This window comes from Cyanistes caeruleus, chromosome 2 (assembly GCF_971803275.1).
Source record: "Cyanistes caeruleus chromosome 2, bCyaCae1.hap1.1, whole genome shotgun sequence".
NCBI classification, from domain to species: Eukaryota; Metazoa; Chordata; class Aves; order Passeriformes; family Paridae; genus Cyanistes; species Cyanistes caeruleus.
In genome coordinates, this window is record NC_141702.1 from 99,782,410 (window position 1) to 99,796,564 (window position 14,155).

General features: G+C 35.4%; 1 protein-coding gene across 7 annotated transcripts in view; it reads right to left on the reverse strand.

Moving 5' to 3' along the window:
* Positions 1–14,155, reverse strand: part of USH2A (usherin) — a 370,627-nt gene that overhangs the window by 297,138 nt on the left and 59,334 nt on the right. For all 7 annotated transcript variants that reach the window (XR_015283723.1, XR_015283719.1, XR_015283720.1 and 4 more), the window contains exons 12-14: positions 13,595–13,790; positions 9,689–10,330; positions 4,129–4,312 (exon numbers count right to left, since the gene is read on the reverse strand). Coding sequence is in view for 3 of the 7 variants with exons in the window: in XM_086878670.1 (XP_086734796.1) it covers positions 4,129–4,312; positions 9,689–10,330; positions 13,595–13,790 (1,022 nt within the window). In the remaining 4 variants the exon portion in view is untranslated. The remainder of the gene's footprint in view (positions 1–4,128; positions 4,313–9,688; positions 10,331–13,594; positions 13,791–14,155) is intronic.

Here is a 14,155-nt window from a genome sequence, read left to right on the forward strand (position 1 = left end):
ATACTCAAAGAGTTTGAAATCAAAACATCAGAAATTAAGCAAAGCAAATTACTACAAATACTGTTATGTTACCCCTTGCAATACTGACTGCCATTATTACTCATAACAAAGTCAATAAAACTTCATACTTTAGATTCTAATTTTGCTGTATTTCAATCGTTGCAGACTAGAAGAGTTCTGAAAATCCATAGTCTGGGAAACAGGTGGGAAGGTACATTTCAGCTAAAACACACTGGAAACTCTGCACTTCCCTCCCCTTGTCCTGAACTGGAAAACTCAAATTCCCAGGCATAAGCAACATCAGCCTCAAGGGAATTTTAAATTACTCCAGATTCCAGGTCCCAAGGTGAGAAAGCAGCAAAAAGAAGACACTAGAGAAGTCCAAGGCAGTCATCCTATGTGCCCTTTATTCTGCTAACCCTAAGATTAAAGAGTCAATTTATATTTGGCTGATCTTTCCTTGGCCAGCTTCAGCAGACCCAAGGAAATACGTGGTGGTACCTTTATACAAGTTACTTTGCCATCTTCCCAGTCACCACCATCACACCTTGGTCTGTATCTCCTACTATCTTCATGAAAGCAGGAAAAAAAAGGGAGTTCAATTATATTTTAGGCATCAGCTTTCAAGGCAAGGGAGAGAGGAGGGGAAGGTGGGAACTGTTTTCACATTAGGACACTAAAATTCAGGTCAATAATCAGTGAAATAAGCATTAAATGTGAGAGATTTTTAAACAAGCTTAAAGAAACTCTTCACATACATTTTCTGCCTATCACAGAGCTCTCTGTATTAGAGTTCCTTAACTCCGCAGCAGCTCGTGCTGTGTGATCTCCTGAGGAATCATTCAACACCCTTAAAAAGGCTGATAAAAGCTAAAGCTGCAAAATAAGCTGCAAATTTGTTTTATAGACTAATATTCTTTTGAGAATAAATAAAATACATTCTCTCTTGGAAACCACTATATTGTAGCTTGCTCTCGTTTACAGTCAAGAGTAAAGGGCAATTTTTTCAAAAGTCCTTTCATCTATAGACAGTGCATCCAAATCCCCCTTTAAACAGAGGTTTTGTTTAGAGTGTTTTAACTAAAAACCCAGTTTAGTTACAAAAACAAAAAAATTCTCAGTAAGACAGTATTTTATTATTATTCCATAATTTCATTACATGGTGATTATTTAGTAGAAGGGGGATGTTAACAAAAAGTTTCTTGATAGATAAACAGAGAAAGATGAGCTTCTCTTATTGTTCCTGTAGAGTTTTGCACCTCTTATCAATAAGGGTCTCCTGATTATTGTAGTTTTGATTATCATTCACACATGACAATCAAACTCCATACCCATAGAGTCACAGTGATAGTTCTCAGCCTGGCAGGGTGGGGCTGTTGCTTTCTTGTTGCATTTTTCTTCTAGGAAAAATGTAGGCTCTCTACCTTTACCTGTACTGAATGAGGCTCCTGATCCTGCAAATGACAGCAGATATTTCACCATATTCTGCTCCATGGGATTACACATTATTTCTATGTAATCACATGCATCATGTTCTTAAACTGCAAAAAACTAGAACTGGATTTGCTATTAAGCATAGTTCATGCTTTTCAGTCGGGATTAAGGATTCAGTCAATTAAGAATTTTCAAAAAAATATCCAATTCTTTTAAAAGATAAGTCCCTTTCAATCATGTGAAAAATATTTGCCGTATTCTTGCCAAATGCTACTTTTTTCGAGGTACTATGAGAGAAACATATTTGAGTTTTATTAAAACAGAATTATATATAATCAAGGAAAACAGACTTTTAAAACATGGAAAGAGAAATGTCATGCCAAGATGAATTGTGATATTGATTTTCTGAGGATAAATGGGTTTTGTAATATTAATATAGAGAAACCTTTATTACATTGACTCTCTAGGTGCAGTTAGAGCCTCTCCAGCAATCTGTTTAAAATCTTCATTTTTCATCCTTATGGGAAAACCTCACTTGCTAAATGGATTTCATAAACAGTAATCTGTCAAGATATATATATAAATAGATAAACAATTTGTGATGTTCATTGACCAGTTCATTATAGTAAGCAATACAGAGGTAAAGCATTTCAAATGTGTACAGATGCTCACAACCATTACAGATCTACTCAGACTGCTGCAAACACTCAGTATTTCTAATTCATTAATTGCCAAGAAATTTTTCATGCTTCATAACCTGAAATGCGTTAAAGAATATGGAGGTACTGTTTTATCTCAAAAATACCACAAAATAAATCAGCTCACATATACATTCAGAGTGGGAGAATTTTAAAACCTCACAATCTCTGTGTATCACAACTTCTGCTTCTTTTGTGCTACTGTGCAAAGACAGATATGTCTTTGCCCCTACAGATAGCTCACATCCTTTTCTGTCCTTAAAAGACACTTGGAGCAAGGATGGCTTAAATGACCGGGCAACTTTATGGAGAAAGAAAAATCATATTACTTTTTTTTATGAAGATATTAACAGTTGAAGAAATGGAATAAAATACATTAACAAATAAAGACCTGCATTATCATTTTCAGTGGATAGAAGTTTCTGCCTGAGGAGCAGAGGTACATCGCCCAAGAAGACAACAATGAAAAGAGAGCCAAGAAGATGCAACACATGTTAATCATGTTAATGTATGAACAGAATAGTCTTCAATACTGCCATGAGGATTAACTAGTATTAAGGCATTAAGACCAACTCAGATTCAAATTCCACAACTGTAAAAACTTTCTATCTTTACAACGAAGTCTGGATCTAGATAATTTATATTTCTATGCTTTGAATTTCAAAAGACAGGTTCAAATGCAGGTATTTGAAAGCCAGTATCTAGCTCAGAAAAGCTACTGCTTAGCACAAATGTGCTAAAACTAAGAGGCAAGGGGAGAATCTATTCCAACTAACTAAAAAAAATAAAAAAGGATCATTAATAATAAGGAAAATATATTTCAAAGGGAACTTTAATATTACACAGACTTTATTTCTCACCATTAGAAATGACAGTAAGACAAAATAGGAAGTCCTTATTCCTACAGATTGCTTTATGGCTATTAGCTATTGCCTCTGTGACCCAAAACAGTAAAAAATAATTTTAAAAATCTCCTAATGAGTGACAGTAACATAAAAGTTAAAAATCTGCAGAATAATGTCAAATATATGCAGGGTGACACTGCTAATCACTGCCTAAAAGCATGTCTACCCCACACTAGCTAGGGGAGAGAAGCAGAGGGAGGGGAACATTGTACAAAATTTGCTTTTGCCTGTGGTAGCTGGGTTTGGTTGTTTAAAAGGCAAAAATACCAAACCAAAAAAATTTAACACCATCTGAATGAATCTGAATCAAAAGATAATAGCATAAGAGCTGTGCAATTTTTCAGGACAATATTTTAAGAGGAAATTGAGATTGTGAGGACTAGGCAAGAAAGATAATCCTGGGAAAAAAAAGATAGAGCAATAGTTGAAATAACAGTGCGCTATACAAATATGTTCTTCCCTTATAATCCAGGGAATCCATATAGTTTCAATGTACCTAAAGACTCTAGGCTACATTAGAAATACAATTTACCCTGCGGCACATAACAAAATGTTGAAAAATAATACACTGCTTCAGAAAAACAAATTTCTAATAGTAAAGATGCAGCAAATATTTGTACTGCTGTTATCAAAAGAAAATTGGGAAGTCAGGGATATCTGTAGTTTTCCCTTTCCCTCCCCACCACCCCCCACTAAATCATCCTGAAATCTTCAATAGCATTCACTAGTTGTAAGAATGGCAAATTACTTGCATTTTAATAGTCAATGTTTAATACCTCAGAAAACAATGTACCTGACTGAAGATGTTGAAAAAACATAGGGAAACATTTAACAAATTGCTACAACTCAGCCTTATACACCTTTCATGTTGTTGCTACTTAAATATGTGGCAAAATTTATATTTCCTTCGGCTCATGTAGCACAGAGGATGGTGTAAGGTATCACATGTGAATCAGAGTGCACACATGAACTCACAGAAGGAGTGACCTAACTAGAACACATCTTTCCATTGTCACCTAACCCTTGATTGAGCTATGAGGAAAAATGTAACAGGGAGGTTTTAATTGACCGGTAAAAAAAGAAACACTCACCTCCCTGTGACAGAGTCAAATCCAAAATAAAGTTCTTTGCAATGTTCACATGTCTGTCCTGTTACAGAAGCATCTTGGCAACTACATTGGCCAGTGAGTTTATCACAGATCTGATTCACAGAACCAGCTATGTGGCACAGGCATGGCAGACAGCCAGTGATGCTGGATGGAGAAAAATAAAAACCTGCAAAAGAAAGGAATTTTTTTTGTTATCCCTCTTCAGACTCTTAGCCAGAGCAAGTGCAAAATAGGGGGAGTACATTAACATGTCTGTGGGGAAAGTGAAAACCCAAGGATGTGAGAAGCACTCATGAATGCACCACAAGCAGTAGAAACAAAAAATAACATACAGAGAAGAGACATTTGTCTGTTCTAATCTGAGATAGAAGCTCTGAAAATGGCAAGCTGCAAACCATAAGAAATGCACATATCTTCTTAAGAATGTCTCTTAATTTTTCTCAACCAGTGGTTGACTTAATCCTTGAAACAAGATAATGTTTTTTTGGAAAAACTACATTTGATGAGCATTTCTAGGTTTTTATTTATATTATACTCTTTAACACAAAGCTTGTACCTACACAAATACTTTCACAGAAACTAATCAATTGATAAAAGAAAGTTACTGATCTGGTATTAAAAAGTGTTCATCCTGAATCCTGTCCTGTTCCTGTATTATTTCCAATTATGAATTTGAGTATTCATTTCACATTCCCCCCAGTATATTTGGTATGCCTTTGCTGTGCCATCCTATTGCCCTGACAAGCAATCTTTATTTATGCTGATATTTATCTATAACTGATAAATACAGTCAGACACAGTTTATATCCCTCTAATCTGGTCATTCAAGAATTTACCCGTTATTCATAACCTCACCAGAAGTTCCTAACAAAGAGCTTTTACACACATTCTCTTAATGAAGCTGTTCCACTTGCATAATCTATTTCACGATGTATGGACTTATTTAATTCTTAATAATTTCCTTCTGATCAGAAAACAATTCAAGTAATGGCACACTAGTAAAAATATAATTACATACGTTTCCAAAACATTTTCTATTTTTACTTGATTATTAATAAACATTTAACTATTTTTTTCAACCTAGCTGTTCTTCTTTTTATTTTCCCCCTTGGAGTGGTACTGTTTATTAAAAATGTAGCAATGCATGAGAGTTTTGTAAATGATCCTGATGCCACATTATTAAGAGACACTAGACAATAACAAATATCTATCCTGGAACACGAATCCTAAAATAGGCCCATTGATATGGGTTTCTATTTCCCTTAGCTAGTTGCTATTAGATATTATTGTACAACTTCAATAGAAAAATTTCAGCTGCTACTGAGATATGCAGCATTTGCAGACTTCTCAGACACTTGCCCTCTCTCCAGATCAAGTTCAATCAGTAGTTTCTTAGTCATGTTCTCAGCTACTGAACATTTTTTGCTGTCCAATAACTTCCCGATGTCCTGCTTTATAATAAGGAGCCCAAAATTATATTGTAACATGTCATATTGCCCAAGGCCTTATTATTTGTCTTACAAGAGATAGCTCTATATATACACCCCTAGGGTGGTATTCTCTGTCTTTGCAGCAATGCTGCACTGTGAGCTCATATCCAAATAGCAGAGGAACTAAACAAATTGAAAACATTAGAATTTTACTGCTCAAATCTTTGTTCAAGTTTAGCCTCTGGTCCTCGGTGAGATAAATCTCAAGTGGACAGTGAAGTGATATCAGTCTCCAGTTAACCTACATTCGCATCATAAAAAACCACGCTGTTGGCACTTTATTCCAGAGAGGCCCCAAACTGAGGCAGCACAGAGAGCAAATAGCCTGAAGTTATTAGTGAGGCAGCATGTATTATCTCCTGCCGCACTTCTCTGTGCTCTGCAGTGCCCATCCTGTGCATAAATAGAGGAGACCATTTCCCAGCAATGTCACTCCTGAGCACAATGAACGACTCCACTCAAAGAACCTAACAGGAAGGTAGGAAACAAGTGTAAGCCTTGGACTCATGCAGAAGGTCAAAGCACTTCTTCAGGACCCACTTTATAGTTGCAGTAAATGATAAGCACTCAAGCTAAACCAGATCCTTGTCCATCTGAAATTTTGCATAGAACTATGATTCTATGCTTCTTTTGTATAAAATAACATCTAAGAGAAGTCTATAGTGGGAAAATAAGCACATCTCTAGAAAATAAATTAATTTTCCCTGAGAAGGATCAATTGTTACAGCATATACTACTTTTATTGTAGCAGCAAAATTACTAATTATAATCTAAACCTTAGTGTTAAACATCCTAGATCTCTTACAGCCATACTGCCTAAACCACTGTAAAGCAGTGAAGGATTTGGTAGGATATTTTTTTATTATAATCTTTTAGAAATGCTCTAAAAGTTTCTGGACACTACCACAATTACTTTTTTTTTGCCCCAGAAGTAGCAGGTAAAGGCAAAACATTTTTTTAAAAGTGAGGGAAAGGAAAACACGAAAAATTTCTTCCCCCAACTAATTTGTAAGTACCAAAAACAAATATAGAGGAAAAAGAAGAAAAACTAGATTAAAAGTTCATACTGTTTTTCATAATCATTATTATTTACCTTCATCATCTAGAATTTGACTCCACCTAGGAAAGAGTACCAATTTAATGCAAGCTTAATTTACAGCAAGGTTAGAAGGGCTCATAAAAGTTGCTTTATGAAGAACCCACTGTTGTATAATGGAGCCAATTTCCAATTTTAAGACAGCCACCACAAATCTCTCTGAGATCTATGTATGCAACTAGCATTATGCTTATTCTTTTTCAGACTGTTTTTCCAATTCAGCCATAACTGATCACATTTGTCAATCAAACACACTTTTCAAAAGGAAGAATTAAAGTCATAGCAAAGTATTCAGCTTCTTTTTTTTAGTCATCCTCTTAGCATTTCTCCCACTGTATAGAGAAGGAACACATGACCAATTCCTTAGCACCTTTACATGCTTATCATCTATGGCAGTAATGCTCATTTCTTAACCACAAGCTGGGAGTCAAAAAGCACAGTTAACCACAGCAGCAAAATTCTCACAAGATAATTCATATCCTTCAGGTCAAGAGAGGTAGTAAGTACACAAACCCTCATTACTGGTGCCCAGAGACACATCCTACGTGTTTCTTTACATCTTTTCCATACTACATAGCATTCTATGCAAACCTGTGGTTATGGACTAAATAACTTACAAAACAAAACACCTTTGTTTCAGCTTTGCTGCTCTCATACGAAGATCCAAAACCTGTGTTGAATAGGATTTGTGTGGTACAAATTGCAGTCAGCAACACAGTTCCAGAATGAACTGGGACAAAATGCTCACAAGGATTTGGGGGTTGAAGAGAACCCATGTTTCAACCACTGCAACCTAGGACATCTCATAAGCAAGTTTCTGTGCAAGGTAAAACTGTTCTTTCATTTTGTTTCATGCTAGAATCAAGCGTTCCTCTCTTTGCATATACCATTAGTTTAAAGAAAAAAATAAATGTACACCAATCTACCAAAATGTTACTGGTATGAAAACAAACTGGAAAACACGAGTCATGGATATAGCCTAACAGATGAAACACATGGCTGAATGTGCCAAAAAGAGATTTAAGAAAAGCAATCCCCATATAAAACAATTTCCAAAAGCTACAACCAGTTTGACTTTTTCGCAACTGGCAACTCTTCCTATATTAAGACTTTGGGAACTTCTGGGAACTTCTCAGATTTTATCAAAGCACATGAAAGATATGCTACGCTGGGACATTATTTTAAATGCTTTAACAATTAATATTTTGATAATAACCTAACTTATATCATAGACTTGAGATATCCCAACAAATTCAGAAATCCTCTGTATGTTTTCAGGGCTGCCTGAATTAATTTGTTTGTGTGTGCTTTAATTTGGCTGTGTTGGCTACATCTACACTTGGAGTACATTTTCACATACATTTGGAGTACCTTTTCTTGTCTTGGTCCCAAGATAAAGCCATAGGACATGTTTACAGTACTTGAAACCAATTAAAATCTTCTATATTTCTATATGGAAGATTTTTATACCCTTCCCCATCTCTTTTGGCACATACTAACAAAGAATATTATATAAAAGGTAGAAATATTAAGCATCTAAATGAGGTCTCACTAAAACAGTGAAAATAGCACAGCTCACTGTGCTCTCCTAAGAGCAATGCAGTGCACTTTTACAAAGATAAGAATTTACACTTTCACATATAGCACAGAGCTCAGTGCTCAGCACATACATGTTTATAGCTATTAGTTAAAAAAAATTAAAAATAATACTTACACAAATACATTTTTTAATTATTTCTCTTTTTACCAGGAACTATTGTAGGACTATTCCTCTGAGTGCCATGTAAGCTTTTCTACAAACCAGCCTGTTCACACTATCAATTAAACCTTTTTAAACCATTTAGTTCTGCATAAACCCTGGCCTTTCTTTTCCAAGGACAAGGGCGGTCACTGACTCGGGGAGCCTTGACATCACTCCTCTGCCGATCTCTGATTAAGTGGCTGCTATAGAGGGTTAGCAGGTCAAATAGCACTGGAGGAGGAACTAAGAAAAACAGAATGCTGCCTTATTTATTAGTATATGTACCTAAAATAATTTAAATGAAAGCATTTTAAAAAATACTTAATGGAGGTTAAGCAGCTTTTTTAACCTCTGTTCAAATTATTGAATGGCATATTAAAACCAATGGAGCTATAATGTACCTTTTAATGTGACCTGCTACTTGAATAAATTGCATATGTATTTAACTTGAACTAAATCTATCTGCTTAATATTATGATGGAGGGTAGGTTAACATTACCTATAGTTTCACTTTACCCATCTACTTTTTAAAACAAGAACATTGAAATATAACTACAGAGCTCCCCACTTACAATGAACTTTTACATTCTGCTTACAAATATGGCACAAAATCTTGAACAAATACATAGCAAACTGCAAATATCACCTACTTCCAGGGCCAAACTGTAAGCAGCCCTTGTGCAAGCCAGCACAACCCCAACACAGCAAGGCAGGTAAATGCTTTCTAAGTGACATGTTTGCCAGCCTCATCAAATTTAAGCAACCATCTCTGTGCCTCCTGCCACGCTCAGCTTTATGCATGAAGTGCCCTTCCCGAAGAGCATGCACTCTGCCTTCCAAATCCACGTTTTTCATTATGAGGATAGCTGCTGTTCGTTAGATTATGCCAATTTACCTCTTATTAAGGGATTGGGACTTGATTATTTGTATAGTTTCTCTATATCTAGAAGTAGCCTAACCTTATTTTGGACATGTTGAAACTGCAGTAATAATACAAATTATTCAACATCTGCAAATAGAATAGAAATTTGATGGTGATTAGGAAAACAATGCTTCCTTCTCACACAGTTAAGAAGAAACAGAAAAACAATTATAACATATGTCAGAGCCATGTCAGACATGAAGCTGTCTAACCCCATATTAAAAACTATAGGAAATTATAACAAACAAAGCAAAACTTACTACATCAAATCAATTGTCTTCCAATTTCCTTACCTGGTTTACACTCACCACACCTTCTCCCCTGGCGCTGAGGCAGACAGACACACTGCCCAGAAACGTGGTCACAAACTGTTCCTGCCAACGTGCCCAAAGCGTCGCAGTCGCAGGGCTGGCAGCCGTGGGCATTGCTCAGGCTGAGGTTGTACGTCTGCTGCATGCACTGACTGCACCGAAGGCCAGTCACACCAGCTTTGCAAGGACACTGTCCTGTCGATTTGTCACAAAGCAGAGAGCCATTTACTGTCCCTGCCTTCTCGCAGTTACATGGCAGACAAAGGAAGGAGGGACCTTTCTGCACTCTGTGGTACCCATCCAGGCACTCGTCGCAGCGCCTTCCCCCGATATTTGGTTTACACACACATTGCCCCGTCCTCACGTCACACACGGTTCCCGAAATCGACCCTGCAGCATCGCATTCACAAGCCTTACAACCAGTTACATCCAGCCCATAAAAGTTGTCCACGCAGGTGTCACAGAGAAGTCCTTTCACTCGTTCTTTACAATTGCACTGCCCAGAGAGAGGGTTGCAGAATTGGCTCACTGAGCCATGGCTGTTACACCAACAAGGCTCACATCCATCTTCATTAGAATATCTGAGAGCTTTAAATCCAAAATTGCAACTATCACACCTCAGACCTGGAAAGAGAAAAGGAATTTTAAAAAAACCCAACAAAAACCCGAATCTTAAAAGCTATTAGTTTTAAAAAGGGTAAGTATACTACACATGAAATAAATAAAAAAAAAGGAAGGACTGATATTCTTCACCAGCATAATTAACACGAGTGACGAGGCTGCACAAATCAATTGAATAACTGTGGCATCCCAAAAATCTGTTTACTTTTCCAATTTGTTTCAGAAGCAATGCATTTCTACTGCCCTCTCAATACAATTTAAGATACTTCTGCAAGAGATTCTTTCTAACACTTCTAAGACAAAGCAGAATTAATCTCTTTGTCCCCCAGAACACCACCTGTTGCACAATCAATGCCTATGTGAACTCTTCACCCTATATTGTAGAAATGTAATACATAGAGAATTGCACCGGGTTCACAATCTGTTCTGATAATAGATTTATATATTGTATTAAAAACATTAAACATACACTTGGACAGCACAAGTTAGACTAACTATAACAAATTATTTGCTTAACACAATATTTCTGTTTTATCATTGATTGCATTTATGTTAGTCTTTATTGTTAGCCCTTACTGAAAGCAGAAAATGTTTTCCATAATCCAAAATGAAATATTTTTATCTAAATGTATGATTTAGTTAACTCCTGCAGTACATTAAAATATAAACTGTTTTCTTCATGCTTCATTCTGTAGTTTTATTAGCGTTGTTCTCAAAGTCAATGCTTGCTTTATCCCTGCCCCAAGGGATGGCATTTATATGTTAGTTTATAAAATGTACATTACAAGAAAGCAAACTAGATTATTATACGCAAAATGCAAATTCAGTTATGTATTTTTCCCTTGCAGTGCGAAAATCCTTCACTATGAAGCTATGACTTAATTGTTTCATATAGGAAAATATAAATACAATCTTCTAGCAAAACACTGTCATCATTTAAAAAAAATACAAAACCATACCAAAATACATCTAGCAACTTAACATGTAGAAAAAAAAAAACTAAAAATGGTAGGGAATGCATTATATACACGGATAAAAACTCAAAAACTCCAACAGAAGGCGAGTTCCTTTAACAGTGATGAATGACTCACCTAAGGCATATCATTTAATTTCAATAAGGAAAATAAAAAAGGACCACTATTGCTGCAAATTTTAAAAATAACTGTATTGTTAACAAGAATTATGACTCATTTTGAACTATTAAAATTGGTCTACATGGATTCATATCATATCAGTTTTAAAAATATGCGCAGTGCTTATTTGAATATGCCATACATATTCCTGACAGGTAATCTATTCCTAACGATACTGAGGAAGGCCTACAGGGCATCACATTCAATGTTAACAAGTACAGGGGAGTTAGCACGCTTGGCATTTAATTCACATTCTTCTACCTTTTTATTCTAGATGAATGACCTACTTTAATAAAATTATTGGTGCTAATGTATTTTACTGGTGATAGAATCATTAGCAAGATTTAACAGTTGTGTTAACTCTAACAGTTCATGTTTCATAACATTGCAGTCCATAGTTGCATTTTTCTGTTATCGTGTTTGTTCAAATAGATAAAATGGCAACAGACAGATTGCTCTAAAAACCAATTTAGAAATCCAAAGAGGAAAGTTCCCTGGTAAATTTGCTGCACACATTTCAATATACAGAAGCTTATTTACAATTGGTTTGGAAAACAAAAAAGGAGAATCTAGTCTGGAGAGAATTAGGTCTTTATCCTGCAAACAAACAGTTGCATAACTACAGCCCCCTTTCATAGCTACATATAAGTACAGAAAGCATAGACCCACAGTCGGTTTGTTTTTTTTAACAACTATTTCAGTGAAAATAAAAACAATTCTTAATGTTTTCATCAAGGGGAGAAAATGTAATATGTAGATAACCAAATATGTGAGAACCAGACTGCGCATTTCTTGTCTGCCAAACTGCCACTGAATTAAAAAGTGTTTTCACAGGTTCAAACATAAAATGTGAGCAAAGAATATATAATTAAGAATGCTCTGAAGTCCTTTTTCTTGACCATAGAGAAAGGGTTTAAGATGTACAAAGGTTTTCTACTCTTACCACCCTTTTCACTGCACAAAAAATACAGCATTCCACAAGAAAAAGGACCGAAACTGTTCAGGCTTCAATCTGTTTAGAGCTATTTTCATTATTTGTTGTTATTCTGCATTTTCTTCTTTCTTCTAATTTCCAAAAGCAACAAAGACAACATTACAAATGAGTCAACATTCACTAGGGAGGGCACATATAATATTAAATATATTAACATGTACCTGAACATTATAAATGCAACCCAGAACCTGGTTAGGGTGAAGAAAAAACAGATTACTAATTCTGTTAATAACAAAGCAGAAGAGGAATTTTTCTTTTTGAGACATATGTATAGTCTGAGACATGTACAGTTACCATGCAAGGCTCACTTTATCAGGAAACTCTCCTTGCATAATATTCCCATACATCAACATTTCAAAGTGTATTATATATACTGTGTATTTTGGGCACTTGATAAATTTTGTCCTTATGTAGCTGTGGCTCCCCTCAAATATGCTGGAAGTAATAAATTGCTATAATCAAATCTAATTTCTGAAAAATACCTGTGGGAGTAACAAACAAAAAAGCACGTCTTGTAAAAAAAATGATAAATAACACAGAAGGTAGCAGTTTATTATAATCAGCTTGGCATTGAATTACAAAATTAAAATTATGTGGCCCTTGATAACTAACCCTGGCTGTGTACATGATCTGTGGAATTATGTTGACTTATTTTGCATTTCATAGGAACAGTTCAAAGAAATATAATAGAAAAAAATTGATAGATTTATCACAAAGGACCCTGTAGCACAGAATATTTTGAGAAAAAAATCCATTTATTTTGGTCTATTAAGAAAACTAGCATGGAAACGATTTGCTTAGAACTCATTAAGTACAAAACACATTGAAAAAGTGCTAATTTCCTAAAAGAAACATCTACGCAGTAAGCAAATTACATTATTTCTGTGACTTATTAGTATGGAGCTATGTAAGCTAACATAGCTGTGCCATAAAGAAACTTCTAAAGGGTTGATTAAACTAAGCTTCAAGCTGTAGTTTGATAGAATTATTAAATTAATAATTTTTCAACAGTTAATTTCATTCATTTTTGCAATCTGCCTTCAGCAAAGAAGCTTTCTATACCTTTCATTTAGAAACCAAGCGTGTTTTATTTCCAGAGAAAACAAGAAAAATGGCTCTGAACTCTTGCATTACACATACCAATAACATTTGCTTTGCACTTGCACTGTCCTGAATTTTGGTGACAGGTAATATCTCCATTGACTGTCCCAGAGGTATTACAGTTACAGGGACTGCAGCCATCAGGGTTTGACTGTTGCAGACTGTAGAATCCTTCCTGGCACTGATTGCATTGTCTGCCAGACACATGTCTCTTACAATTACACTGGCCTCCAATCTAGAAAGATACAAAATAATATAGAATGATGAACATATCTATTTTTAGATGATACATTCATTAGCAACAAGAATGGGAGTATGAGTGGGGAAGGAGAAAATTTAAAATGAACAGAAAAAAAAAAATAAGCCTGTATTTTTTTTAATTTGTTGAGAGAGAGGAAAAAGGAGAAATATTGAACAGAGTGTAACTATTCGACTTTTAAATAGAGTTTAAAAGTCCTCTTCTTTCAAAACAGAAGGGAAAAAGAAGTGAGTAAACAATACGGCCGTATTTACCATCTGGACAGAGAACCTGCAAAGAATATTTACAAAATTGCATGGTGGAAATGGTGACTTCTATTAAAATGACTATTTTTTTGAATC